The 27,443-nt window shown below is 36.9% G+C and overlaps 1 protein-coding gene across 4 annotated transcripts in view; it reads left to right on the forward strand.

The window, feature by feature from the left end:
- The window catches only part of DCN (decorin), a 39,792-nt gene extending 12,572 nt beyond the window's left edge, over window positions 1-27,220 (forward strand). For all 4 annotated transcript variants that reach the window (XM_003783359.3, XM_003783358.3, XM_012801134.2 and 1 more), the window contains 6 exons: window positions 4,738-4,850; window positions 11,483-11,696; window positions 12,530-12,643; window positions 17,509-17,602; window positions 20,753-20,891; window positions 26,484-27,220. In XM_003783359.3, the coding sequence (XP_003783407.1) occupies window positions 4,738-4,850; window positions 11,483-11,696; window positions 12,530-12,643; window positions 17,509-17,602; window positions 20,753-20,891; window positions 26,484-26,678 (869 nt within the window). In that variant the 3' untranslated portion in view covers window positions 26,679-27,220. The remainder of the gene's footprint in view (window positions 1-4,737; window positions 4,851-11,482; window positions 11,697-12,529; window positions 12,644-17,508; window positions 17,603-20,752; window positions 20,892-26,483) is intronic.
- Window positions 27,221-27,443: the final 223 nt, after the last annotated feature.

Raw genomic sequence — 27,443 nt, forward strand, 5'->3', positions numbered from 1 at the left:
CATGTGTTTACTAAACTGAAGACTTCCAGTCCAAAGGCAGAAAAGAACTTGGTAGACAAGCTCGCCAAAGACCCCAGACTTCATGAGAACAGTGAGAAATGCAGCAAGACCAGGAAGAGTCTGGCAAAAAAAAAAAAAAAAAAAAAGCAACCTGGTATTAAGACCTTTAGATGAAAAATCTGTATTTGACATACTTGCAAAACAAATTTCAACCTCTAAGATAACTTGCATTCTAATCGTACAGAGAAAAAACACATAAAGAATGAAAATCATTAAGATAATTGGAGCTTCACTTTCTTTTTTTGCCTATTGATAATTGTGGGCAGTAGTAATTAAGCCCCTGCTATGCACGGTGGTAGAAGATTATTTTGTAGTATAGTTTATTGAATTTTCAGAAAAATTCTGTAAAAGATGTAGGGAAACTGAGGCACAGAGCACTTAAACAACACATCTGAAGATCTTAGCAATCAAGAAGAGGAACCAGAATTGAAATTCAAACAACGGTCTCATTATGGAATCTTATTTATTTATTTATTTTTTTATGGTTGGGGATTCATTTAGGGTACACAGAAGCAGGTGACATTGATTGCTTGTGTTAGTTAAAGACCCTCTTATATCTGTGTCCCACTCCCAAAGGTGAACTCTATCCCTTGACCCCCCCCCGCCCTCCCTTCTTTCCTTTCTCAGCTCTCCCCATCCCACCCCCCACTATGTACTAGGACCTTAATCGTCCTCATATCAGAATTGAGTACATAGGATTCTTATTTCTCCATTCTTGTGATGCCTTACTAAGAATAATGTGTTCCACATCCATCCAGCTTAATACAAAGGATATGGAGTCACTGTCTTCACATGGTATACGACTATCACAGCTTCTTAATCCATTCTTGACTTGGTGGGCATTTAGGCTGTTTCCACATTTTGGCGATTGTAAATAGAGCTGCAATAAATAGTGAGACCCTTGAGTCTCCACCACAGAGTTTTATCCAGTGTCAACTAATGCTGTTATTTCTATGTATCCCCACCCAGGTCCCCCTTTCATATTATTATGAAATAAATTCTAGTTATCATAATAATTTATCTAATAGTATATATATTATATATATATATAAGCATATCTCTATGAAAAATAAAACTCCTGAATAAAAATAATCATAACAACTAGGTCACATCCAAAAATAACAATAATTTTTTTTTAATTTTTATTTTTTGAGACAGAGTCTCAAGCTATTGCCCTGGGTAGAGTGCTGTAGCATCACAGCTCACAGCAACCTCAAACTCTTGGGCTGAAGTGATTCTCTTGCCTCAGCCTCTGAAGTAGTTGGGACTACAGGCACCTGCCACAATGTCTGGCTATGTTGTTGTTGCTGCAGTTGTCATTGTTGTTTTAGCTGGCCTGGGTTGTGTTCAAACCCGCCAGCCTCAGTGTATGTCGTTGGTCCTGTAACCCCTGAGCTATGGGAGTCACCACAGTAATTTTTTAACACTGAAAAGTGAGAGGGATTTTCAGGTGCTTATAGTAGAAATGACATATTTGATAGTATCATCCATTTATAAAATGTTACTGCCTAAAAGAGACTGAAAAAGAAAATCATGATACAGCCAGTTGTATCCTAATCCTACTGAGGAAAAACAAGAACCACCACGATGGCAGGATGTAGAGAGATGGTTACAACAAAACATGGCAGAGAAGATCTCAAAGCAATGCTCAGGAACTTTCCACCATGGGTCAGCCAGGCAGAATGACTTTAAAATTAATTGACCAGAAAGTCACCTTCTATGAGCAGAACATCCAGAGCAAAGCTCCAAGGAAAAACAGTCATTTGACTTGCTGACCAGAAATTACAGAAAAAATAACCCCTAAGATAGAGAAGAGGATAGCTAGCACAAACTTGTAAGTGGTTAGTAAGAAGAGTTTGGAGACAGGAGATCTGGGTTATCTGGGAGGGTCAGGATAAGTATCCTACAGGAAGTGGAATGGGGGGGAGTGTTAAAGGATTGATGAAATGGAAGTAGAAGGAAATGAATGAGTTTACCATAAAATATGCACTGTATGAACAAAATGGAGTAAGTAGGAATTAGCATGGTCTGTTCAAGGGACAGGTGTCAATTAGTATTTTCTTTTTAAATATGCACAATAATCATGCACATAAATGGCACACCACACAGTTCTGAGGAAGAACTCAAGACCATTTGACTCTGGATCTGTTCTAACCCTGAGGCACATTGGATAAGCTGTTTATCTTCTTTACCCGTGAACAAAGAGGATTAGACTAGAAGTTATCCTTTAGAAGTTCCCTTATTTTTCTGAGACATGTAGCTTTTTTGAATGCTGACCAAATTAATTTCTTATTAAGGTCAAAACCTCACCTAACACACTAACAACAACCTTTCATCTGCTGTTATAATAATCAATTTTAAAAGAAGGAATATTTAATAGTAGTAAGTGGAGGCAGGAACTAGTCTCAGAAGTATGTGTGTATGTGTGTGTGTGTGCGTGTGTAAAGAGAGGCAGAGAGAGAAAGATTATATTAAACTAATCAGATTCCTTTATTTATTCTTATTTTGATATAGATGTTAAAAACTTCATCCTAGAGTCTACGTGATCCCCTTTGGGGAACACAGACTAGCTGATACTTAAGGGTCTTTCCCCTTGTAATATCATGACTTCTTTAAGTCATGACAGGGGTAATTTCCCCATTTTACTCTGCTGAGGATTGTTCTTTGAGTACAGTATTTCACACTCTATACCTTATCTATTCCTTAAATGTCTAGCATATTATAGGGGCTGATGTCAGAATAGTTCTTTTGGGGGATACAGATAGGTATACCAGATAAAAATATCATTTTGGGGGCCATGAAGGTTGTCCTTAGCCCACATTTTGTCATTCTCTAATAGATGAGCTCATTCATGTCATTATAAATTTTCTAAAAATCCTCTGAAAATAATGAAATCATATATTGCTCTACCTATCTCACTGGCAAATAAAAGAACACATTTGAAATATTTTGACCAGGCATAGTGGCTTATGTCTGTAATACCAATGCTTTGAGATGCAGAGATGGGAAGATCACTTGAGGCCAGGAGTTTAAGACCAGCCTGGCAACATATTAAGAACTCATCTCCACAAAAAAATAAATAAATAAATAAATAAATACTTGGTCATGGTGGTGTGCACCTGTAATACTAGCCACCCAGGAGGCTTAGGCAGGATTACTTGAGGCTAGGCTTTAGAGGTTACAATGAAGTATGATCATGCCACTGCACTCCAGCCTGCATGACAGAGTAAGATCCTGTGTCTAAATAAATACATCAATAAAATAAATTTTAAAATAAATTATAAAACTACATAAAATATTAATAATAAAATACTCACATGTTAAATCTCCCAAATAGATATGAATTCACTGATAATTCAGAGCAGGGTGTAGGATTAATCATTAAAATGGCTGGCTATTTAAGAATTGAATTGCAAAAATTACAAAGCTGAAGATGGTGTATTTTATTCTAAAGCCTTAGGAATAAATTGTACATTATTGACCTAAAGCACTTCCCATTGTTATGAAATATTAGAATGACAACCAAAATTGTCAGCTATCAAGACACATCAACTCTTTCTCTAATAATTTTAATTTTTATCTGCACTTGACATTGACCAAATGTTAAGAAAGTCACAAGAATTTAAGTTCACCAATGCATAAAAATAATCATAGGGGTAGTGGTAGTTAAGATTTTACAAAGAAGTCCAAAAAATAATGATAAAATGTAGTAGCTATATTCCAAATGAAATGAGTCTTTTCTTGTTAGAAAACATTAATTATCAAAGATTTGGCAGAAATTTACTACTCCTAATTGCATGAAATTAGCAAATGACATTTCCAAACATGATAGTGATTATAACTGCTTGGTGTCCTTAAATTTATCCTCCTACAAGGTAGCTATTCTAGTGTTTTACTGTTCATCTCTGAAAACACTTCATTCTTGTTATTTCCATGGGAACTGTTTCGGTTGTGAGTTAAATATTTCTGTAAGTTCAGAATCACCTGCATTTTAATATTGAAATGTATAAAGAGAGTTGGTCACTGAATTAGGAATAAGACTTTTCTTCCCAGTATCAACTGAGCAGGGATATTGTGAACAAAAAATTATTTGCAAAGAACTCAGAAGTAGGAGATTTCAGATATGTTTTCTGTCATGTTTATGGAGGAAATGAAGAGAGTTGAAATATGGCTACCGTGATGATTTATAAATACAAAAGTTATCTTCCTAACATAGCAGTTATTATATTCTAAATTAATTTTATTTTTAACTGAAAACTGTAGATCGAATTATATTTTCTATGAGGACATAGGTGGTATCTGTCTTGTTTGTGCTATATCCCCAGGATCTAATAAATAGATTTTGCCTAGTTTCATTGAATAAATAAGAAGATCATCTTCAGTACTTCAAATTTCAGATATAATGGAGAGGTTGCTTCTCCCAAAGGGGTTTATGTTATATAATCTTAAAGTATATACATTATTATATTAACTTGATTTAATACAATGTCAAGGTTTTACTTACCATCCTATAACAATTTGGAATAGATTACAATTAATGGAATGCTTATAAGGAAAAAAATAAACGTCTGAAAAAACTACCATAATGACTTTGTTTTTTGATAAATACATTAATTGTTGTATCTGGTTGTATATTCTTTTTTTATTAATCACATATTCCTTTTACTTTTATGCTAGGTCTGGACAAAGTGCCAAAGGATCTTCCCCCCGACACAACCCTGCTGGACCTGCAAAACAACAAAATAACTGAAATCAAAGATGGTGACTTTAAGAACCTGAAGAACCTTCATGTAAGGTTAATCACGATAAGATATATCTCAAAGTAGTTTTCAAAATAAAACCTAGGTAAAGCCAAAAGTACTGTATGGCAATAACTAAACACAGAAGTTTTCAACTTCTCTTTCTAGTGGTAGTGGGTAGGAAAAATACGTTCATTCACTGCAGAAAGTTGACTCAGTTTTCCTACATACACCTCACATATATTTGCTTCATAAATAATTCTTTATATCTTAATCCTCTATCACATTTTCACGAATAACAATTATTTTCCCAATTAGATCATACTTTACTAGTGGAAAAAAAAAAGAATTGTTTAGTATTATTTTATTTCTTTATTTTTTTCATTCATTTTCTAAGAAAAGGTGAATGACTTTCCAGAGTCTTAAAGGTTGGTATTAAGAGAAAAAGGGATAATTATCTATACTCTATTCAGCAAATATGATTCTACCTTCATATTTCATACATGTACGTATTTCTTGCTTTGCATTTAGAATTATGCATGATGCACCTTCATTGTGTTTTTATTTTGATTTTCACTCACCTGTTATAATGTTGAGTCAGTCAGGCAGTATTTCATCAAGAATGAAATACTATGCAGCCATTAAGAAAGATGGAGACTTTACCTCCTTCATGTTTACATGGATGGAGCTGGAAAATATTCTTCTTAGCAAAGCATCCCAAGAATGGAAGAAACAGTATCCAATGTACTCAGCCTTACTATGAAACTAATTTATAGCTTTCATAGGAAAGCTATAACCCAATTTTAGCCCAAGAGGAAAGAGGGAGGGGAGGGGAGGGGGGAGGATGGGTGGAGGGAGGGTGATTGGTGGGATCACGCCTATGGTTCATCCTATAAGGGTACATGTGAATCTCTCTAAATGTAGAATATAGATGTCTTAACACAATAACTAAGAAAAAGACATGAAGGCTATGTTAACCAGTTGGATGAAAGTATTTCAAATTGTATACAAAGACAGTACACTGTACCCCATGATAGGATTAATGTACACTGCTATGATTTAATAAAAAAAAAAAAAAAAGAGAAAGAAAGAAAGAGATGGCACTGTCAGGGGTTTCCTACTTGGGTCTTCGATGGCTGCACTTAGTAGAGAGGAACAGAAGATGAGGACATTTGGTTAATGCAGTGCCCACAGGTCAGCTTCCTGGGATACAAAGAAGGGCAGGAAAGGGCAAGACTGAATACAGCAGTAGTCGGGAGAAGGTATTCCACGCACAAACAGTGAGCAATTCAATCCAATAGTGCTAAGATGTGCCAATGCAAGAGCAAACGCATGGTCGTTCATGTAGTGCACCGGGGTCACTATAAAACGTGTTATCTAGCACAAATTTCTATCTGTGCAGTGAGTGTGATGTGCCCTCCTTTAAAAATATCAGTGCACATTTAGCATAAAGAAGCCAGACTTCAATGTTCAAAATGTGCTCCATGAAAATCTTACTGTGTGTTACATTCCGGTAGGCCACTCTTGAAGCGTTGAGTCTGATCTTTGGTATGAATTTTAAGAAGGGCATTAAACAGCAAGTAGGGAAAGATGATCATGGGGATAAAGAATCTAGAAATCTTGTCTTAGAGGCACAGCTGATGGAGATGTGATGTTTAGACTGAATATAGAAGGTCACTAGAGACATATTTGAAGGGCCATGTTGGAGAGGAATAGTATTTACTTGTTTCGGCTACAAGACAGCAGAACTGTCCTAGTGAGTAGATGTTTGAGGGAGGCAGGTTTTTGTTCAACATCAGGAATGAAATTTAAAGAATTGGAATTTTCAGAAAATGGGGATTGTAGCCAACTGATGTGTTACATACCTGTGGAGATAAGAATTCACAACGGTGGACAAATATGATCTAATAAAAAAAAAGAATTCACAACTATGGAGATAAGAATTCACAACTTCTTGTAATAAAATGATTATTACGTTCTTTTTTTTTTTCCAGTTTGGCTGGGGCCAGGTTTGAACCCACCACCTCCGGTGTATGGGGCTGGCACCCTACTCACTGAGCCACAGGTGCCACCCAATGATTATTATGTTCTTAAGGATGAGAGTGTAAAATTAGTAAACTCTCATTTCATAACCATTTATTTCCTTTTGTTATTACAGAAAATAATTGAGGTGGATATATGGTAATAATAAGCAATACATAGTAAAATATAAATATAAAATAAATGATCTGGCTATAATACATTAGAATAATAAATGTATAAGGGAAAATTATAAAATAGAATAAACTTGCCATAATATATCACATAGCTAATATAATAAAGATAAGATTTAGATACAAAAGATCTTACAACCAAGATAAGAAAAGAAATAAACATTTATCCTTTGAGAGAAAACATGCCGTATTTTTTAAAGGAAGCAAAGATTTCTTTTTCCTAAGATTTTACAGTTTAAAAAAAATAGCACATGGTATTGTGCCATGATCAATATATACAAAACATCACTTTATGGATGTGTCCAAAAATACAAGCATAAAAATAGGATAAAAGTTGTAAATGTCAAGGGCACAATGCAAAAAAAAAAAAATCAGACATCATCATATATCAGATTCCTTGTTAGGGTTTTGATAAAATATGTGACACAAGAATTTTAGAAGATTATCTGAAGTTTGAAAGGCAGGGAGAAGAAAAGAGGAAGAGGGTCACCAGTAAAAGTGGAAAACAAAGGCAGAAAAAAAATAAGCAACAGACAAGTAAAAATACAAGCTGCCTACAATAAAAGATAAGAGACTCCAGAACCCTGGAGGATACAGCACGGACCCGTGGTCCTGATGTTGGACCTGAGGGGTCTGTTTACACTGGTAGGATACCAGCTGGCAGCCTTACCCACCATCTCCCTGCTTTCATCTTAATTTTTTCACCACGAGTGAGTTGATGGCGAAACCAGTAATGTTTGTCAGTGACCATTTAAACTGTCACTGGAATAAGTATAGTGATGAAATCATAAAGAGTTAATATTAGTTTCAGCAAACTGAAATATTTAAAAAAGCTTTTTATTTGCGCAAGTTTATCCTAGAGCTACTTTGGTTAAAGGGGGAAATGCTTTTGCGGCAATCTCAACTTTCTGCATGTTTAAGTATAATCTGAATACGCCCTTAAAACTTTTTATATCCTGGGCGGCAACTGTGGCTCAGTGAGTAGGGTGCCGGCTGGCCCCATATACTGAGGGTGGCGGGTTCAAACCCAGCCCCAGCCAAACTGCAACAACAAAAAACCCAGCCGGACATTGTAGGGTGCCTGTAGCCCCAGCTACTTGGGAGGCTGAGGCAAGAGAATCGCTGAAGCCCAGGAGTTGGAGGTTGCTGTGAGCTGTGACTCTACAGCACTCTACCAAGGGCAATAAATTAAGACTCTGTCTCTACAAAAAAAAAAAAAAAAAAACAAACCCTCCCCCCCAATAAAAAAAAAAAAAAAAACTTTTTATATTCTTACGTAAGAGACATTGAGTTCCTTGAGGCTCTCATTAAATCTGGCGTGTAATAATGCGTTCTTTACTTTTCCAAGTTTCTTCCTAAGTGTGGTTTTAGGAAACTACCTTTTGGCAATCCCTTTCTTTCTACTTCAAAGTATATGTCGGAAGAAGAGAGACGTTTATTAGAGCTTTCACCCCTTCAAAGGATTTGAAACAGCTACTTTTCTCTTACTCTTTAATTCAGGATCACATCTATCCTTGTTATTATGAAAATAAACATCTTAATTTCATCTAAGAAAACCACAGTTGAACGGGAAGGGAGGAAAGAAATGAAAATTTAGCAAGCATTAAAATAGAAGGGATTTAACAGAAATATATTTCTTCTTTCTTCAATAATGCTATTCATTTACAACTCCGTGGCTCACGCATGGCACATGGTGCATGGGGGCAGTGTTCTACACGTAGGAAAACTACACAGTTGCTGTATAAGATAGTGGAAAATGAAGTGCGAGTACTGAATGCCAACCTTCAATATTGAAGCTTAATAAATCTAGTAAGGAAGGGTTTATTTTTAATTAAAAATCAACAAAAATTGTCACGGACTGAATAGCAAAACACTTGTTTGTCAGTTACTCTATACAAGACACGGAACAGTTAAGTTACTTGCTCACAGAAACACACGAAATAAGAGTCAGGGCTTGGACTCTGAACTCAGGAGAACTCCGGCTTGACCAAGTACACTAATAAATATTTGTCTACGATGATGATGGTAACCCAAAAAAGTCCTAGAACAGTACTTGCTTGGTACAGTGCAAGTTCCACATGGGGAGAAAAACTTACATGGTAATAAAAGTTTTATTACCATGGCTTTGCGGCCAGGCATTGTGGCTCAAGCCTGCAATCCTAGCACCCTGGGAGGCAGAGGCAGTGAGCTTAGGAGTCCAGACCAGCCTGAGCAAGAATGAGACCCTGTCTCCACTGAAAATAGGAGAACTATCTGGCCACTGTGGTGGGCACCTGTAGTTCCAGCTACTCTGTAGGCTGAGACAAGAGGATGGATTGAGCCCAGGAGATTGAGGCTGCTGTGAGCAATGATGCTGTGGCACTCTATCCAGGGTGACAGAGGATGAGTCTGTTTCAAAAAAAAAAAAAAAAGTTTCAACATCTAACATAAAACAGACTTTTCAGATAATGTTTAATACATTTAATTATTTCTAGCTTTTAAGATACTTTTCCATGGAGGGCGGTTGAATATCTCTTTACACTTTTCATTAAGCATCTGCGATTTTCGGTATATCGCAATGAAAACACTCTCCACACTTCTGACTCTGGCTTTTCCCTGATTTTTTGCTTGTTGATGTTAATTGACCTTAACCCCCATAAGATTATTGAACTTTCAGTAATAACCATTAGAATTTCCTTGGATTTTGTATTAACCAATACCTCTTTTAGGATTAGCTAGAAGATTACGTTATCTAACAAGATGCTTTAATTTGTCAATGTGGACTATGCTATGATGTACACAAATTAATTAACCAGGTAGTACCTTTTGAAAACATTCTTGCATTTCTGAGACTGAAGATTTGCATTGTCTTATGATTCCAGTTCCCTTTTAGTCCCTCTGAATTCTCACATGTGCCAAAAAGTAAACTACAATTGAAAATGCCACTTTCTTAGACTTTGATATATTTTAAGTTCCTTAAGATTAATTAACTGGGTGACTTAAAATAATAAAAATGGTGTGGTTCTGGGAGACATAGAGGTAATGGGAACAGAATAAAGTAGTAGAAAAATAGCTACAGGCATAACAATAATGCATTAGCAGTAATTTCCTATATTAGGAGAACTCTGAAACAAAAATCAAATAATTATCAAAAATATTAAAATACTTATCATATAAAATCTTTATGTGTAAAAAGACATGAAGAAAATAAAAGAAAAATACACTAAGGTTCTTTGTGCCATGTGGACAACACCTTTATCCTCTATAGTAATTATTAGACTATACTAAAAGTTAATGAAATGAGAAGTATTTGTGATCAGGCAATCTCCTCCCTCCAAAAACTATAATACATAGTAGGAAAACAAAAGAAAATGTTCTTAACCTTTCAAGTGTCAAAGAACTACCAAAAAAAAAAAAAAAAAAAAAGCTTAATCCTCAACAGAATACATCATTTGGGCAATACTTTTAAAAAAGACAAAATCTAGTTTTGCAAGGCTAGTCTAGCAAAATTTCATTCCCTTGGCCTGCTAGTGATAGCATAAATGGGTATCACTCTTTTGTGGTGGAATCTGTGATACTAGTTATAAAGATGGACTTTCGAGTTGAAGAGCTGGCCGAGGGATGGATGTCTGTGTCAGATTGTTTTTAGGTATCTTAGGTCATTTGAGTAATCAGTCCTTATCAATATTTATCTTTTACAAATTATATATGCATACATATACACACTCATACACAAGTACCTGTGTGTGCATGTGTATAGGCAGAGGGTGACATAAAGTATACATATTTTAGGAAAGGAAAAAACTGGCTCGGCGCCTGTGGCTCAAGCGGCTAAGGCGCCAGCCACGTACACCTAAGGTGGCGGGTTTGAATCCCCAGCCTGGGCCCGCCAAGCAACAATGACGGCTGCAACCAAAAAACAGCCAGGCGTTGTGGCGGGCGCCTGTGGTCCCAGCTACTTGGGAGGCGGAGGCAGGAGACTCGCTTGAGCCCAGGAGTTGGAGGTTGCTGTGAGCTGTAATGCCACAGCACTCTACCCAGGGGGATAGCTTGAGACTCTGTCTCAAAAAAAAAAAAAAAAAAAAAGAAAGGAAAAAACTTTTAAAATTGTAATCAACTCATAACAAAAGATGAAAACAAGTTACACTGAGCACCTCTTTAATTGCTGAAGTCAAATGTGACTTGAGTATTATAAATTTAATTCCGTATTTTCCTTTCTTAAATGTTTACACATTCTTGACAGTCTCCATGTATTCGTGTATCTTATGTATCTCATCAGCTGCCCCTCTTCATTATTCCTGGAGGTCAGATCCTCGTGTTATATATTTCTTAAGCAAAGGAATCACATTTGCTTATTTTCTCCCCCGATTTCTTGCAATTTTCCAGATGTCTCTGCGGGTCCCATAAATGCAATGAATGACGATGCACCTGTTTTATATGTAAGAGGAAAGATGTAAATTTAAGGAGATGTTTTTTCTTCACTGTCTATAGGCCTTGATTCTCGTCAACAACAAAATTAGCAAAATTAGCCCTGGAGCATTTACACCTTTGGTAAAGTTAGAACGACTTTACGTGTCCAAGAATCACCTGAAGGAATTGCCGGAAAAAATGCCCAAAACTCTTCAGGAGCTTCGCGCCCATGAGAACGAGATCACCAAAGTGCGAAAAGCTGTGTTCAATGGACTGAACCAGATGATTGTCATAGGTACAGATATTTTTCTTCACTTTAAAGTCAGGCATCGAGGAGTCAAGATTCCTCTTAAGAGATTTGAAGTAAGCTGTAAGCTCAGGAAGGTAAATTAGCTGGCGCCTACATGCTTATGCTTGTATGAATTACAGCAGCAGGGACAGGAGAAATGGGACTTGGAATCTGTATCTTTTGATGGTCTGTATTCCTTGTCCTTGTGGATCTGAGAATATGGAGAAAGCTCTAGTGCTGAAGTCTCCCTACCCCATGCTAAATATGCACAATGGATTTCAGTAGAGCCCAATGAAACATTTTCAAGTTATTTTTCTTTTGTGGGGATTTGTTGTGTTTTGAACACCCACAAGTCATTTGCTTTAATAAAATGTGTTATAATGTTTTGCTAACTGTATGGGAAAACATTGTAATTTTGTAATTAGCTTACAAAATACTAGATTCAAATTCTTCAAGATATTTTTAAGTATCTTGGGAAAGTAACAAATAGCATAGAGTGTGATTTGTAAAGGCTTGGTTTAGCTGATTTCTGGACAGGTGTGTAGACACCTTAATTCATTTTATTGTTATTATGTTTGCTAGTATTGTTATACTATGAATCCATGTTGGTTTTTTATTGTTTGTTTGGGTTTTGTTTCTTTTAATAAAGGAAATCTTTATTCCATTTGGCTATTCTTCTGAGGAACATGGCCTTAAATCTCCCTGTTTCTTTTTTTTTTTTTCAAGTAAGTTGTTATTGACCCAAATTTCTTTCTAGATTCTTCGATGAAACAGATACTACTCGGTTGGGTAGTATCCTAAAATTGCCTCTAACAGCCTTGTGCTTTTTGCATTTGTAGAACTGGGCACCAACCCTCTGAAGAGCTCAGGCATTGAAAACGGAGCCTTTCAGGGAATGAAGAAGCTCTCCTACATCCGCATTGCTGACACGAACATAACCACCATCCCTCAAGGTAACAGAAAGCTCTCCAACGCATTTGGAAAACTTAAGTTCAAAGACAATGACATTTTACAACATTATGGAAATTTGAATTGGGATCCAAGTGGTCAACCTGACTGCCAGTCAATTTTCTGTTAGTGGAAATGTTTCTACCAAGTCCCCCTGTAGAGATGCATAGACTCCTTAAAAATTCCCTTCTAAGATGTAAGATTTTATATTACCCAGGTTGGCCATAAAGTTCATGTGCAATTTTAAACTGCATGCTATTTTAAATTGCACTTGAGCTTTATGTCCACCATGTATAAGGCGATATCACAAAGAATAAAAAGCATAGTGATTTGCAAAATAGCATGCTTTGGTACTTTGTGAGGAAAAAAAAGATAAATAAAAGTATTTCTAAAATTGAGCCAATTTTTACTTTGAGTTTCCAGTCCCTTCGGGAATTTTTTTCCTTTTTAGGATATTAACATCTAAAAGAGGGGATTTAGCACTCTTAATAATGGTGGCTGTGTGTTGTAAAGAGTACAGATATTGGAGACAGTTTGCTTGAGTTCAAATTACCACTAATAGGCTCTTGGCTGCAGGACCTTGGCTGAGTTATCCATCTGTTCCTCACTGTCTTTGTCTACGAAGTAGAAATAATGTTAATATCCACCTGGCTGGGTCATTTCAATATTAAATAAATAATTAGAGAAATGTTTAGGATGTCAATGACTTGGGTATGAATGTTACCTTCTGTTAGTCATTAAAAATGTTTTCAACACTCATTCTGCGTAGGCAACGTGGCAAGCACTGGAGACAGGCCAGTGGGCAGGGCATCCTACGCGTCTCCAGGAGCCACACAAGGAAACAGCAATGACCACTGTTTCTCCCTGTCCTAGGCATAGTCACCCGGGCAAGCTCTTTCTCCTCTACCCAGGAGAGGCACATAAGCCAATCTTTGTGAGTCAGAAAAAGCATCAAACGACCAATGACAAATGCCTAATTTGCCCATTTTCTATACAACAGGTTTTTCAGTATCGCAAAAGCCCCTTTGTAAATTTCAGATCATAGTTGAAGTATGTCCCTTTGTCACCTTAGATGTCCTGTTCTTGGACTGAATATGACATGTACATACCCACAGAAAACATCCCTTGTCCTTTTTTGGACAGAAATTTCAGCTCCTGAGACTACATATACTATAGTATGTTTTTTGTTGGTTTTTTTTTTGAGACAGAGCCTTAAGCTGGGTAGAGTGCAGTGGCATCACAGCTCACAGCAACCTCTAATTCTTGGGCTTAAGCGATTCTCTTGCCTCAGCCTCCCAAGTAGCTGGGATGACAGACACCTACCATAATGCCTGGCTATTTTTTTTTTTTTTTTTTTTGTTTGGCAGGCCCCGGGATGGATTTAAACCTGCCAGCTCTGGTGTATGTGGCTGGAGCCTTAGGCACTTGAGCTATAGGCACCGAGCCCATAGTATGTTTTCTAACCACCCCTTGCCCTCTCCACAGTCTTTTGGCTACAGAGATTGCTTTTGATGCCCTGAATAGGAGCTACTGGGATGGAAGGATGGGTGGACAGATAGATAGACAGACAGATAGATAGACAGATAGATACATAGATTATAGAAATTGATTTATAGTTTATAAAAGTGTTTTGTGTTAACTCTATAATCCATTATATGTAATGAGTGTCTTTTCCATTCCTTGTGCAGGAATGAGATATCTATATCTATAATGAATTAGCACTTGCTGAAATGCTAGCTAAAATTCTTTTCACCCCTCCACGCTGCCAGATGACTTATATTAAGCACAGTCTTAGACTTCACTGTCCCTCTTAATGATTCCTCCTGATTCCTCCTAAATATCCTTCAGTGACAATTTTTATCACTTACTAACCTGTTTGCCTTTACTTTCTTTTGTTTTCTCCCTGTCCTTGGCACTCTTTTATTATTATTTCTTGCTTGTATTTGTTCAATACCATTTAATACAAAAATTATAGTAATTACAATTTTTTATCATTTCATGAGTATGTTTTTAGTTCCAGGTCTTGTGCCCAGTGCTTTTCATAGATTCTTTTATGTGACTCTCAAAACATCTCTGTAGTAGTATCATCCCTGTTCCATAATGTGGAAAACGAGGCTTGCACAAGTGATGTAAATTGTGAGCCAGATCTTAGAGCTTGGAAGCAACAGAGTTGGGATTGTGCAGGGCTGATGTGAGAACTTGCATCCCGAACTGTTTTAATCTGTAGCCATCTTAGGTGTGCATGTGTCCGCCTGTCTCATACACGATTCTACTCTGCGTAGGCTGGGATCCTTATAACTGAGCCTCAACAACCTCCTAGCGACATTTGCCACCATCACTCGTGGAAGCAGAAAGGCAGTAGAACGTAGAGTAGAGATGATAGGATCATACTCTCAGGTTAGACCAACCTGGGTGATAGACCCAACTCAATTATTTAGTTGTTTTATGACACTGGGTTAATTAATTTAAATTTCCCAAACTTTTGTTTTGTTATCTGTGGAATAGAGGTATTGGGGACACCTATCTTCTAGGATTATTGAGAGGATTACTACATAAAATTAAGGCTTATGATGTACACACACAGTACCTGACCCCAGGTAAGCTTCGATACATTTTGTCTTAAAAAGAAAAAAAGGGCTCGGTGCCTGTGGCTCAAGTGGCTAAGGTGCCAGCCACATACACCTAAGGTGGTGGGTTCGAATCCAGCCCAGACCCGCCAAACAACAATGACGGCTGCAACCAAAAAAAATAGCTGGGCCCTGTGGCGGGCACCTGTGGTCCCAGCTACTTGGGAGGAGGAGAAAGGAGACTCACTTGAGCCCAGGAGTTGGAGGTTGCTGTGAGCTGTGAAGCCACGGCACTCTACCCAGGGGGATAGCTTGAGGCTCTGTCTCAAAAAAAAAAAAAAAAAAAGAAAAGTTTCATTATGTTCTTTAGCTAAATGCCGTAATGTCAAGGGCTAATGACCCTCTTTGTAAGTTTGCCTCTCTCTGTCCTATTGTAAATTTTCTTTTAGTTGTAATCTCACTTTTGGGAAACTGATACCTGTAAAGGGAAGATACTTAGAAATTAGGTAAGGGTGATAACATGATGGTATTTGATGTACTACAGGCACTGTGTTTTAAAAAAAATTTTTTATGGTGAATAGGGAAGAAAGAATATGTATTAAATTTTCTTTGTTATATATTTATTTGTGGGAGTATTTAAAACTGCATATTTATTAATTATAAGGAGAATCAAGTGACATCCCTTATTCCTGGAATGATTGCAATTTAATAACTTTCAATCGTAAGAATAATGCAATTGTTATTTAATTTCCTCCAGTTAAGAGCATGCTATTTTAACATCCTTTGGCCATCTGGGAGCATATTCCCTTTCCTACTTTAGTTAAATAGACTATAACATTATAACTTTGAGTTTCTGCGTTTTTACCTATGAAAGAACATTGAGCATTCATGGTCAATAATTTATACACTGAGAGAACTGAAGGAGATGAGCAAGAAAAAGTGCCCAAATCAATGTAAGAAACATTTCGAACAGAAACAATGTATAGAAAACGTTTTCAAATCAAAGATCAATTAACCTATTACATTAAATAGACAATATTGGCTCGGCGCCTGTGGCTCAAGTGGCTAAGGCACCAGCCATGTACACCTGAGCTGGCATGTTTGAATCCAGCCTGGGTTCGCCAAACAACCATGATGGCTGCAACCAAAAAGTCGCCAGGTGTTGTGGTGGGTGCCTATAGTCCCAGCTACATGGGAAGCAGAGGCAGGAGACTTGCATGAGTCCAGGAGTTGGAGGTTGCTGTGAGCTGTGATGCCACAGCACTCTACCCGGGATGACAGCTTGAGGCTCCGTCTCCAAAAAAAAAAAAAGGACAATATTATAGACCCCAGTGGGAGGTAATGAAAATTTCAGGACAAATATAACCTGTCCTTTTCCAATTCTCTATCTTTGTAGACAAATAACCAAGACTTTCTACCAGTCACATGTGAGCTCTACACGTAACCAATTTGCTATTTTCTTTGTATTTGTCACTATTCTTTAAAATAGAACAATATGCTATTTTACAAGCTATATACCATATATTCTCAGACGGCAGAGGAAATGAAAATAAAATACTTAAACTTTTGTATTTACATTCCTAAATCTTTGGAAATCACAGCTATCCAAGAAGTACGACCCAGAGGTGTAGTGGATACTTTGGATCTAAGATTATTTCCCCAGCTGCTCCACATGTGGCAGATCACTTGCTCAGTGGCCTCTGCCCTCCTCCTGTATAAAGAAACACTCTGGATTTAAAAGGCATAAGTAAATTTTAGCTATTTCTACACAGACGTGTTATAGGGGCATTTAATAGTTTTAAGGAAAAGTCAAGTAAGGCTAAAGCCAGCACAATGATTCATCATGCTCATTAGTGAGATAGCTGGTTCAGTGTGTATAGAGGCTTAATTCGAACATAATTTTATTTTAGACCAAATGCTCATCTCCTCATTGTATAGTTATTATCTTTTGTCAATGTCAGTGTGAGCCAGCCCATTAATAAAAGTAGAAGAGGATTATGAGATTCAGTGTTTAACTTCAGTCCTCGATTGTCAAGACAGAAAGGTAGTTTATGGTAGAAACTGTGCATGTTTTGATTAAAGTCCATCAGAGAGAAAAGCAGCGAGGGTTTGCACTACTCCCAAATACTCAGCTGTGTGTTATTATAAAAGAGATGGAGGAAAAGGATGAACATCAAAACTTAGTCTTTGAAATGGTATGCCTTTTAGAAAATTGATAGCACGTGCCTTTGACTAAGTCTTTCCCCATTCCGTATTTATAGTGTTTACCTGCTAATGTCGCATCTTGTATTTCTATGTGTCAGGTCTTCCTCCTTCCCTCACTGAACTACACCTTGATGGCAACAAAATCAGCAGAGTTGATGCACCCAGCCTAAAAGGGCTGAATAATCTGGCCAAGTAAGAATATGCTTTCATGATTTTTTTTTTTATTAGAACATTGACTAGGTACAGTGCGGTCTACATAATAAGAATTAAAAACATGATGGTTTATTTTTTACTTTCTAATATTTTGTTGTTGTTGCTGTTTCTAAAAATCTTAAACTTTAGCTCATCTAATTATTTCTTAAGAAAAAAATCTATGAAATAGTATAGCTACCCTAACCACCAACATCACCTTTTTATTGGAGAAATACTGTACTGTTTTTAGATTAGTTATAGCCTGCGTACAAGATGATTGATTTGACTTTGTTTACTACGTTCTAACTTATTTGCGTCAAATAGAAGGTTAAGTAAATTTTAACTCAGTGCCCAGAATTTGATGATGTATTAAAATGAAAGCTGCTAAGACATAGAAATATTGGGCTTAGAATAGTTATGACAGGATTCTATATCCCCTCTTCTCTAAAGAGTTTTAAATAAAATGTCTCTGGATGTTTAATGTAGCCTCACAGAAAAGTTTTTGTTTTGGTTTGTTTTTTTTAAATGAATGATGACTGGTGCCTGTCCTGCTTTCTAGCCTATGACCATCTTCCCACATTTGTAATTAAGTGATCAGAAGAGGATAGAGTCCTGGCAAGCGTTTTCATTCATCTTCAAGGAGCTCTCTGTTCTTGACCTCTGCATATTGCTGATACAATATTACCGCAAATTTAGTCACTCTCCTTTCTGTATATACATTTCATAGTAGATACATAAGTATAAGTATGTCCTTGAATCTTTGAGAAATACCTGTGACCAAACGGATGTGCAATGCAACTTTTCCATTTCCGTTGATATTCCCAGGTGACCGAGTAGATGGCGGGCGCTGCAGAGGAATATGTGGATGGGAGCTGGGAAATGTTCCCCTGGTGTCTGAAATAAGACTAAATCCTTCATTCAGCTATGTTCATTCCAGTTGCTAATGTGGAAAACATTTTTCACAATAGCATTATTCAACATCTGCCTTTTGTTGTTGATTGGGTCCTTCCAACTGCAGGAGAATGTGGGCTGGTTCCCGTTGTGTTGTTTAGTGGGTAGAACTGTCTTCAGGACACTGATTACTGCTGGATTATCATTATCAGTAGTATGAATAGTAGAAGGAATGTGAAAATTATATATAAAATCGCTGACACTATGGGTGCTACTTTAGGAGATGTGGAAGACTCTGCACTTTAATAGTGACGTGGTATGCTTTATATAAAACAAATATAAAGACCTAATGACGTTTGAAAAGGCCAAGAGAAATTCAGATTTGTCTTTAAATGGATTTTGAATTCTGTTCTTTAAATTAGAACAGATTGCTTCATGGGTCAATACATTTTCTCAGTCCTTGAATTTCTTAAATTCAAGTATTTATTCATTTCTTTTTGGAATCAGTCTCATGTTTTTTTAATACCTAATTGATGTTGGAACAGGAGAAGCACTTTGGTGCCAAAAAGCAAAACTGTGAAAAGAAAGAAAAAATCAGTCCCTCATCTCAGAACATTGTTTCAATTAATTTTTAGGAACAGGTTAAAAGCAAATAGAGTATTCCCCTACCCAGAACTGTAAAGTGGTTTTCAGGAAAAATTCTCGTAAATTTTTATAAAGTATATTTGTAGAACAGTAGGTGTGTGCACATACAATCAGCTCTCTTACTAGGTAAAATAGTCTTTGATGGACGTAATCACCGTTTTGGATCCATGTGACCTACGAGTATGTCCCTCAACAATGCTTAATACATGGGAGGTTCTCAAAAACATTTGTTGATTGACTAAATCAAAGTTTAAATGAGTGAACACTTTCATTGCATAATGTATTGGGAATATTACATTCTGATAAATGTATGGTTACAAAATTGGATACTGGAACTGAAATTTTAGATTAGAGGCATAATTCTTAAATAGAAAAGGAAAGGTAAGAAACAAGAAATGGATGCCCAAGACTGAGGGGAAAACAAAACATTCTGAGGGTTAACAATCAGTAGGTAAGAAAAACCAGCTGTGCTGGTAAAAGCATTAAAATCCATCATCTTTAGCCTCCATTATTTCAAATACCACGCCATACTTCAAATCGGAATTAGGAAACTTTTCTTACCTAAGCCACCATCTAAGTCCCAAAAGAGCTGAAAGATTGGAACTAAGCAAACACTAGCAGAAACCGTCCTACAGAACAGGTCCACTTCTCTTCACTGCATTTGAGGGAACTTTGTATCTTCTTCCTCTTTCTCTCGTTGGAGACCTTAAGTTCTGTTTCATTCTCTTGCTTCCCCATCCCTGCTATTCCCCCTCTGCCTTTTGGGTGGATATCACTCTGCTTTTGTGAGTTCATACCTAGAATGTCAAACAGACCAGCCGTGTCCTTATTATCATGAGGTAGTATAATGGCAGCAGACCTCTTATACGCTACACTTAGAGTTAAAAAAGTATGAACCAAAATCTTGAGTGAATTAAACTTGAAGGTCACAAATGAGCAATGTCAGAGGGGCCAAGATGTAGATATCTGGGTCAGAAACCAGGAATGTTGGTACCAGGAAAATTCTGAGAGCCACTGTTTGAAGGTCACTGAGGAACTATCAACCTAGTGCAGAATGCTAATTCTATATTTAGCAGGTAAGCCCACAGATTTTTAGAACACTAGGCCTTTTATTTTCCATGAGTAAATTTACATGATAAATGTATAATTGCTTTATTTGCAAAGTGACCAAAGTGATAATCCAGTTTATTTCAGTTCTCCTAAGTGAATTTAGTATATTTATTGCACATAGAAATCAACTCAATAGCTACTTATTGAGCATGTCAAGCACTGCTAGTGTTAGATTTCCTTAAAGACAGTCACTGCTCCAAAGGAGAGGCATGGGAGTACACAGTCTTTAAAACAATCCCTTAAGTATTATAAAAGGTTGATCACAGCTATAGAGAAATTTACAAGAGGCACCTGTCCAGTCATGTTCTGTCATGAAATATCAAAGAAAGTGACTTTGAGCTGAGACTTTAAGAACAAATGGGCATTGTGCAGGCTCAGAGAGGTTGGAGAAAGCACTCTACGCAGAGGGAACAGTCCTTTTCTGTTGACTTAATTAATCACTCAATGCCTATAAGATAGGCATCCACAGTAGTATTTGCTTTCATTTTCTGCTTTCTTTGATAGATTGGGACTGAGTTTCAACAGCATCTCTACTGTCGACAATGGCTCTCTGGCCAACACACCGCATCTGCGGGAGCTTCATCTGGACAACAACAAGCTTACCAAAGTACCTGGTGGGCTGGCGGAGCATAAGTACATCCAGGTAATGCAAATCTATTACTTATTGTGAGGAGTCTCCAGAGACTAATCCCTCTCTACTGGGAAGGAGGCAGGAAGCTCTGTTTAGAAATGTTCTTTGCAGAGTCAACTATGATTGCTCTAACAAAATCCCAGAAACCAGGTGGCCTAAACTACTCACATTTCTTGCTCACAGTTTTGGAGTTTTGAAGTCTGAGATTAGGATAATTACATTCTTGTGAGGGCTTTTTTATACGTTTCAGATTGCCAACTTCTTGCTTCATCTTCATATGGCAGAAAGAGAGCTAGCTAACTCTCTGTGTTCTCAAAGGGCACTAATTCTATTTCTGAGGTTGCCACCCCTGTGATGTAATTATCTCCCAAAGGCCTCACCTCCAGATACCACCACATTCAGATTAGGATTTCAACATATGAATTTTGGGCAATACAAACATTCTGCCCATTGCTCAGATGCATATTTTTAATATTTTATTAAATTGTGCACATACTCTTTCTGGTTTTATGGAAAGCATAGATTTAAATTAATTTTTAAAATTAGTAGCATTGCTTTGAACTTACTCTAATGTTTGCTGAAGAAAATGTAATATCTTTTATGATATACAATAATTTCAGGTCAGAGACCAGAATAACAAGTAAATACCGTTTGGGCAAAACCGGCGATAGATTGGTATGGAATAAAATAGTAGTTTTAACTCTTAGCTTCAGCAAACATACCTCAAAAAAGAATATTTGGATAGAATTGTGAGCGAATGAACCTTATATAAATTGTCAAGTTATTGTGCTTAGTAAGGATGAGAAGATAAGGTGTGTTGGTCCAGTGTGGTGATAGTATTTTGCAGTCTGTTAATTTATAAATGAGAGGCTGGCTGTTTAGGTTAAATGGCAATACAAATTTCATAATTGTGGGTATAAAATTTCCATTGTTAACTTGAATGAAGCAAATGAAAATTATATTTAAATGATTCAGTTTTTGATAAACATGAATTAAATCTAGGATCTTCCACTGAAAAATGTGTGACCTTGAAAAATTTTTAAAGCTCTTTCTTCACCTATTAAACAAGCACAATAAGAGTTCCTTCTTCCTCACATTATGGTATTTATGACATAATGTATATGACTCCTCTAGCTCTCTTCCTAGCCCATAGTAAAAAGACTGAATAAATGTTACCTCTAATTATTTGTATCATGTACAAATTGAAAGTACAACAACCTTTAATATAATACATAGCATGTAGAGTTCTTTTGAAAAACAAAATTGTACATACAGGAATAATTAATATTTTCAGTTTTAATATTTTAGGCCTAATATTAATTTTTTGTTTTTTTATAGTAAAAATAATAATTCTTATGAGACATTGAAGTGACATAATACATATGAATAGTATTCTGTTCACTGTTTTGTTTTGTTTTTTCTTTTCTCTGTTTGTTTTAGAAACAGAGTCTCTCTCTGTTTCTGTCCAGGCTAGAGTGCAGTGGCATCACAGTAGCTCACTGCAACCTCCAACTCCTGGGCTCAAGCAATCCTCCAAGTATCTGGGACTACTTTCTATTTTTTGTAGAGATGGGGTTTTGTTCTTGCTCAGGCTCTTCTCAAACTTCCACCTTGACCTCTGAAAGTATACACAGGTGTGAGCCACTGTGCCTGAGTTCATCAGACTCAGAGCTGCTAAGTTTTATCTGCAATCTTGCTCCACCCCTCCAGAGTATCAAAGCAAGTGTCACTACCAATTACTAACCTATAAGCCATAGGCTTATTTCATCTGTGTTAACCACAGTTATGCTCTTGTTCTACATATTCACTCTGTCGGTCACAGCAATACTAGAAAGAGAGCCTAAAAGAAATTAAATATGTAAATAATTCAATTTTAAAAATTTAATAATGTGATAACTAATAGATTTTACATCTTATTTTATCTGATTTTTCAGGTTATATTTAAATTGTGGGGTTTTTTTCAGAAATTTGGATGGAGACCTAGTTCTTAGAGACTCAGAAACAAAATTTTGACACTTTTGTAGGCAAATTTATTTTATAAAATTGTCCTTATAATAATCTAGTTATCTAAACTTTAGTTAGTATTCAAGATATCATTCACTCTGCTCTCAACAATGTCAATAAATTACTGACATCTTGCACTATTGTTGAGTTGTGATGTGAACTTCAAATTAAATTCTCAACCATTACTTACATTAGCTAGATTTCAATAAACTGTTTATAAGTATGAGGATGAAATTTGAAGGCTTTTGTAATGCTGATTCTTTTTCCATGAGGTCTCTTTTAATGGGGTGTGGGATTGGTAAGTAGGGAGAATTTTAAGCCACAAGTAAAAGCATGCTGCTTAGAAGACTTAGAGACTAGTACTTTAATTGGTATATTGCTAGTAGATTTTTAAATTTTCTTTTGTTTTTATAATTCAGAATGATCATTCTTGCCTTCTTGGTCACTGTTTTTTAGAAAGCAAGACGCATTTTTGAGTTCACAAAATTAGTTTAATGGGTTCTTTAGGAACATTTAAAGAATGAAACAGAATACACTAGAATAGAGTGGCTGTAATGGCTAAACACATCATTAAAAGTTTGTTTCATATGCGTATACGCAAGCACCAATATAAAACGTACTCCTTACTGTGCGTTATAGAGGAAAGTTATAACTCATGCTGTTTTGGAGTCTTTGAGGAATGTAAGGAAATTTCATGCACATTTGCACAGAGCTACACACTTGGAAGGGCCTCTTGGTTGGTTTTCCATTTTACTTTCCTTCCTATAGGCTCCTAAATGTTTCATCTACTCTATTTTATATATATAAATATTTTATTATATATATATTTTATATAATTATATATTATATTTTATTATATATATATCTTATATATAAGTATACTACTTGTTTTTAGCAAAAATTATATATTTGTTCAGTCGTCACCTCAATGCAGTTTTAGGACATCTCTCTTACCCCCCAAGTAGCCCTCTTGCCCTTTCCTAGTCAATTCTCAATCTCATCCCCAGTCACAAGGAATCATTAATCTACTATATATCATTTTTGTTTTGTTTTATGGATCAGAGTTTTGATGTTGAATCTAAGAATATATTATTTATCTTCTAGCAATTTTATAATTTTAATTCCTGTATTTAAAATGAACTCCGAATTTTACCTCCAGTTTTGAGATAATCTTAGTGTACATGGCGTTAAGAGTCTGATTTATTTTTTGCATGTAGACAGCCAATTGTCTCAATGCTATTTGTTGCAAAGACTATACTTTCTCCAACGAATTGCACTGAATCTGTATTGAAAATCCCTTGACCATACATGTAAGCATTTATTTCTGAACTGCCAAGTCTATCACACTTATTTATATGTCTGTCTATATAGATATTAGATGTTTTGATGACCATAGCTTTTGGTTAAGTTTTAAAATTGCAAAGTATTAGTTATCCAACATTTTTTTTTTTCAAAGTTGTTTTGGCTATTCTGGTTCCTTTGCCCTTAAGTATAAATTTTAGGTTCAGTTTGTTCATTTCTGAAAAAATATCCTTTCGGTCCTTGAAAAGAATCGTTTTGAATCAACAGATCAACTTGGGGATAATTGCCATAGTAATCAAATTGACTCTTCCAGTTCACAAACAAGGATTATCTTTCTATATCGTCTTTCATTATTCTCAATGATTTTCATCATCTTTAGCATAGAAGTCTTACAATTCTTTTTCCACATTCAATTTCAAAATTTTTCTTTGTTTTGGATATATTTTTTGTTTGTTTGTTTGTTTGTTGAGACAGATCCTCAAAGTGTGGCCCTGGGTACAGTGCTGTGGCATCACAGGTCACAGCAACCTCCAACTCCTGGGCTTAAGCCATTCTCTTGCCTCAGCCTCCCAACCACAGGCACCCATCGCAACACCTGGCAAAATAGTTAACAAAATATGAGTAAAAAGTAGCTTACCACATAAAAGAATCAAATATATAATCAAATGTCTCTATCAAATATCACATAAAATCAACTTCCCAAGTAGCTGAGACTACAGGCACCCACCACTACCCACAGATAATTTTTCTGTTTTCAGTAGAGACAACGTCTCAGTCTTGCTCAGGCTGGTCTTGAACTCCTGAAATCAAACCCGCCTCCTGCCTTGGCCTTGCAGAGTGCTAGGATTACAGGCGTTAGCCACTAATCCTGCCCTGCCCCCTGCCCTGGCTCTGTAATTTTATTAAAAGGTCTATCATTTTATTTTTTCCCTGAAAACATAGTGTTTTATGCAAACCCAAAATAGCCCATATAGATCTGATATCTGAAACATCAATTATTCATTCAACACCTATTTATTGAACAGCTGCTCTGTTCTAGTAGCTACCAGAGATACAGCAATGGACAAACAGAGCAATATCCTGCCTCATGGAGCTTTTACTGCAGAGCAGGAAAATGGGCAAAACCCAAATAACCACATAACATGCTGCACATTGATAATTGCTATGGAGAAAAAGAAACAAATGTAATGTAATTCTATCACAGACAATGGCAGAATTGGGTGGTCAGGGAAGGCCTGTCTGGTAAGAAGATATAAATTACGTGAGACAGCAAGTTTTGTAGATACCCTGGAGAAAATTATTCCAGGTTGAGTAAATGGTGTGTGACAACCTAAGGAGGAACCAGGCTTTGTGTGCTGGAAAAAGCAACAAGGAGAGCAGGGTGGGTGGCTTGACTGTGAGGCGGGAGGAGGGCGGAGCGGAAGGCTGTCAGATCCTGCGTTTGCCGGCCATTGTGAGAAGTTTGGATTTTGTCCTGTGCAAGCCGGAGCTCCACTGGAATGCTGGGGTAAAGAATGTGTAATGTGTTGGCTCGGCACCTATAGCTCAACCGGCTAAGGCGTCAGCCACGTACACCTAAGGTGGCGGGTTCGAATCCCCAGCCCGGACCCGCCAAACAACAATGACGGCTGCAACCAAAAAATAGCCGGGCGTTGTGGCGGGCGCCTGTGGTCCCAGCTACTTGGGAGGCGGAGGCAGGAGACTCGCTTGAGCCCAGGAGTTGGAGGTTGCTGTGAGCTGTAATGCCACGGCACTCTACCCAGGGGGACAGCTTGAGGCTCTGTCTCAAAAAAAAAAAAAAAAAAAAAGAATGTGTAATGTGGCTTGCTTAAAAAAAAAAAATGCTATGAAGTTTAAAAAAAAAAGAATTTAGGAAAGCAAAGGAGGAGGCAGGGAAAACAATCAGGGTGATGTCAGTCATCCAGAAAGAAAAAGGTGGTGGTGTGGACAAAGTTGTAGGAGTGGTCGGGGGAGAAGGAATGGATCGTGCGTGAAGGTTGAGCTAGCGAGAGTTGTTGACTGTGTAGGGAGGGTATGGAGGAAGGTGCCTCAAGGATAATAACAAAGTTCACAGCCTGAACCACTGGAATGGTTAGCATAAAATGTACTGAGATTTAGAATATTGAGGGAGGGAAAAGCACGTTTGGGAAGGAAGGGAGGAGTGAAAGATGGGTTTGGGTTTGAGCAGTATCAAGTATTCAAACTGAACAATGAAAATACTGAAAGGAATGAAGTATTTCCACGAGGGCCTTCACGTATGTAGGATACATTGTCATACCCCACTGTCTCACCTCGCAGGTTGTCTACCTTCACAACAACAATATCTCTGCGGTTGGAACAAATGACTTCTGCCCACCCGGGTACAACACCAAGAAGGCCTCTTACTCCGGCGTGAGTCTTTTCAGCAACCCGGTCCAGTACTGGGAGATCCAGCCATCCACCTTCCGATGTGTCTACGTGCGCTCCGCCATTCAGCTGGGAAACTATAAGTAATTCTTAGGAAAGCCCTCGTTTTTATAACTTGGCAAAATCTCATTAATGTAATTGCTAAAAATAAGTCAATAAATAAAAGCTAGATACTGGAAACCTAACTTCAATGTGGATGTCTTACCCACATGACTTATAATACATAAAGCCACATATGCAGTTTTAATAATTGCCTATAATAAAAAAAAAATACTTTGCCTGCCATTTTCAGAATCATTTCTTGAAGCTTTCTGTTGATGTTAACCGAGCTATGATAGATAGCCTTATTTCACTGAATGTAAAATTTGGAGTAAATATATATGTCAACAAGTACTAAAGCATTTTTGTTTATTTTCAGAAAAAAGTCAAATATAAAGAGTATCGGTTTTCTGTAATTCATTGAGCAATCAGCTCCTTTGAGATAAAGTCAAATGCCGAACACTAGCTGTGTCTTCACCCCGGTTATTACTGGTAAAGCTGCATTTGAATGTGTGAATTCAATATGGGCTATGTCAAATTTTTGCTAATGTCATTCTTTTGAAAAAATAAATTAAAAATACGTTCAAAATGACCATTGTATAAAAGCTTAATTGTAAAGATTCCCCAAACTCAGTTTCCTGAGGAGAGTAGACTGCTTTGTGGACAGGGTTCGCACACCTGTTCACAGCCATTTCTTCCATCCTGCCATTTCCATTTTAGCCACTTCACATTATCTCTGTTCAATGTTAAGCTTATAAGGCACACAGCCGAGTTCTTCTGGTGGGATAGAGAATTTCCAGTTGCTAATCAACT

This window comes from Otolemur garnettii, unplaced genomic scaffold, assembly GCF_000181295.1.
Source record: "Otolemur garnettii isolate 467f Iridium unplaced genomic scaffold, OtoGar3 scaffold00007, whole genome shotgun sequence".
Classification (NCBI taxonomy): Eukaryota; Metazoa; Chordata; class Mammalia; order Primates; family Galagidae; genus Otolemur; species Otolemur garnettii.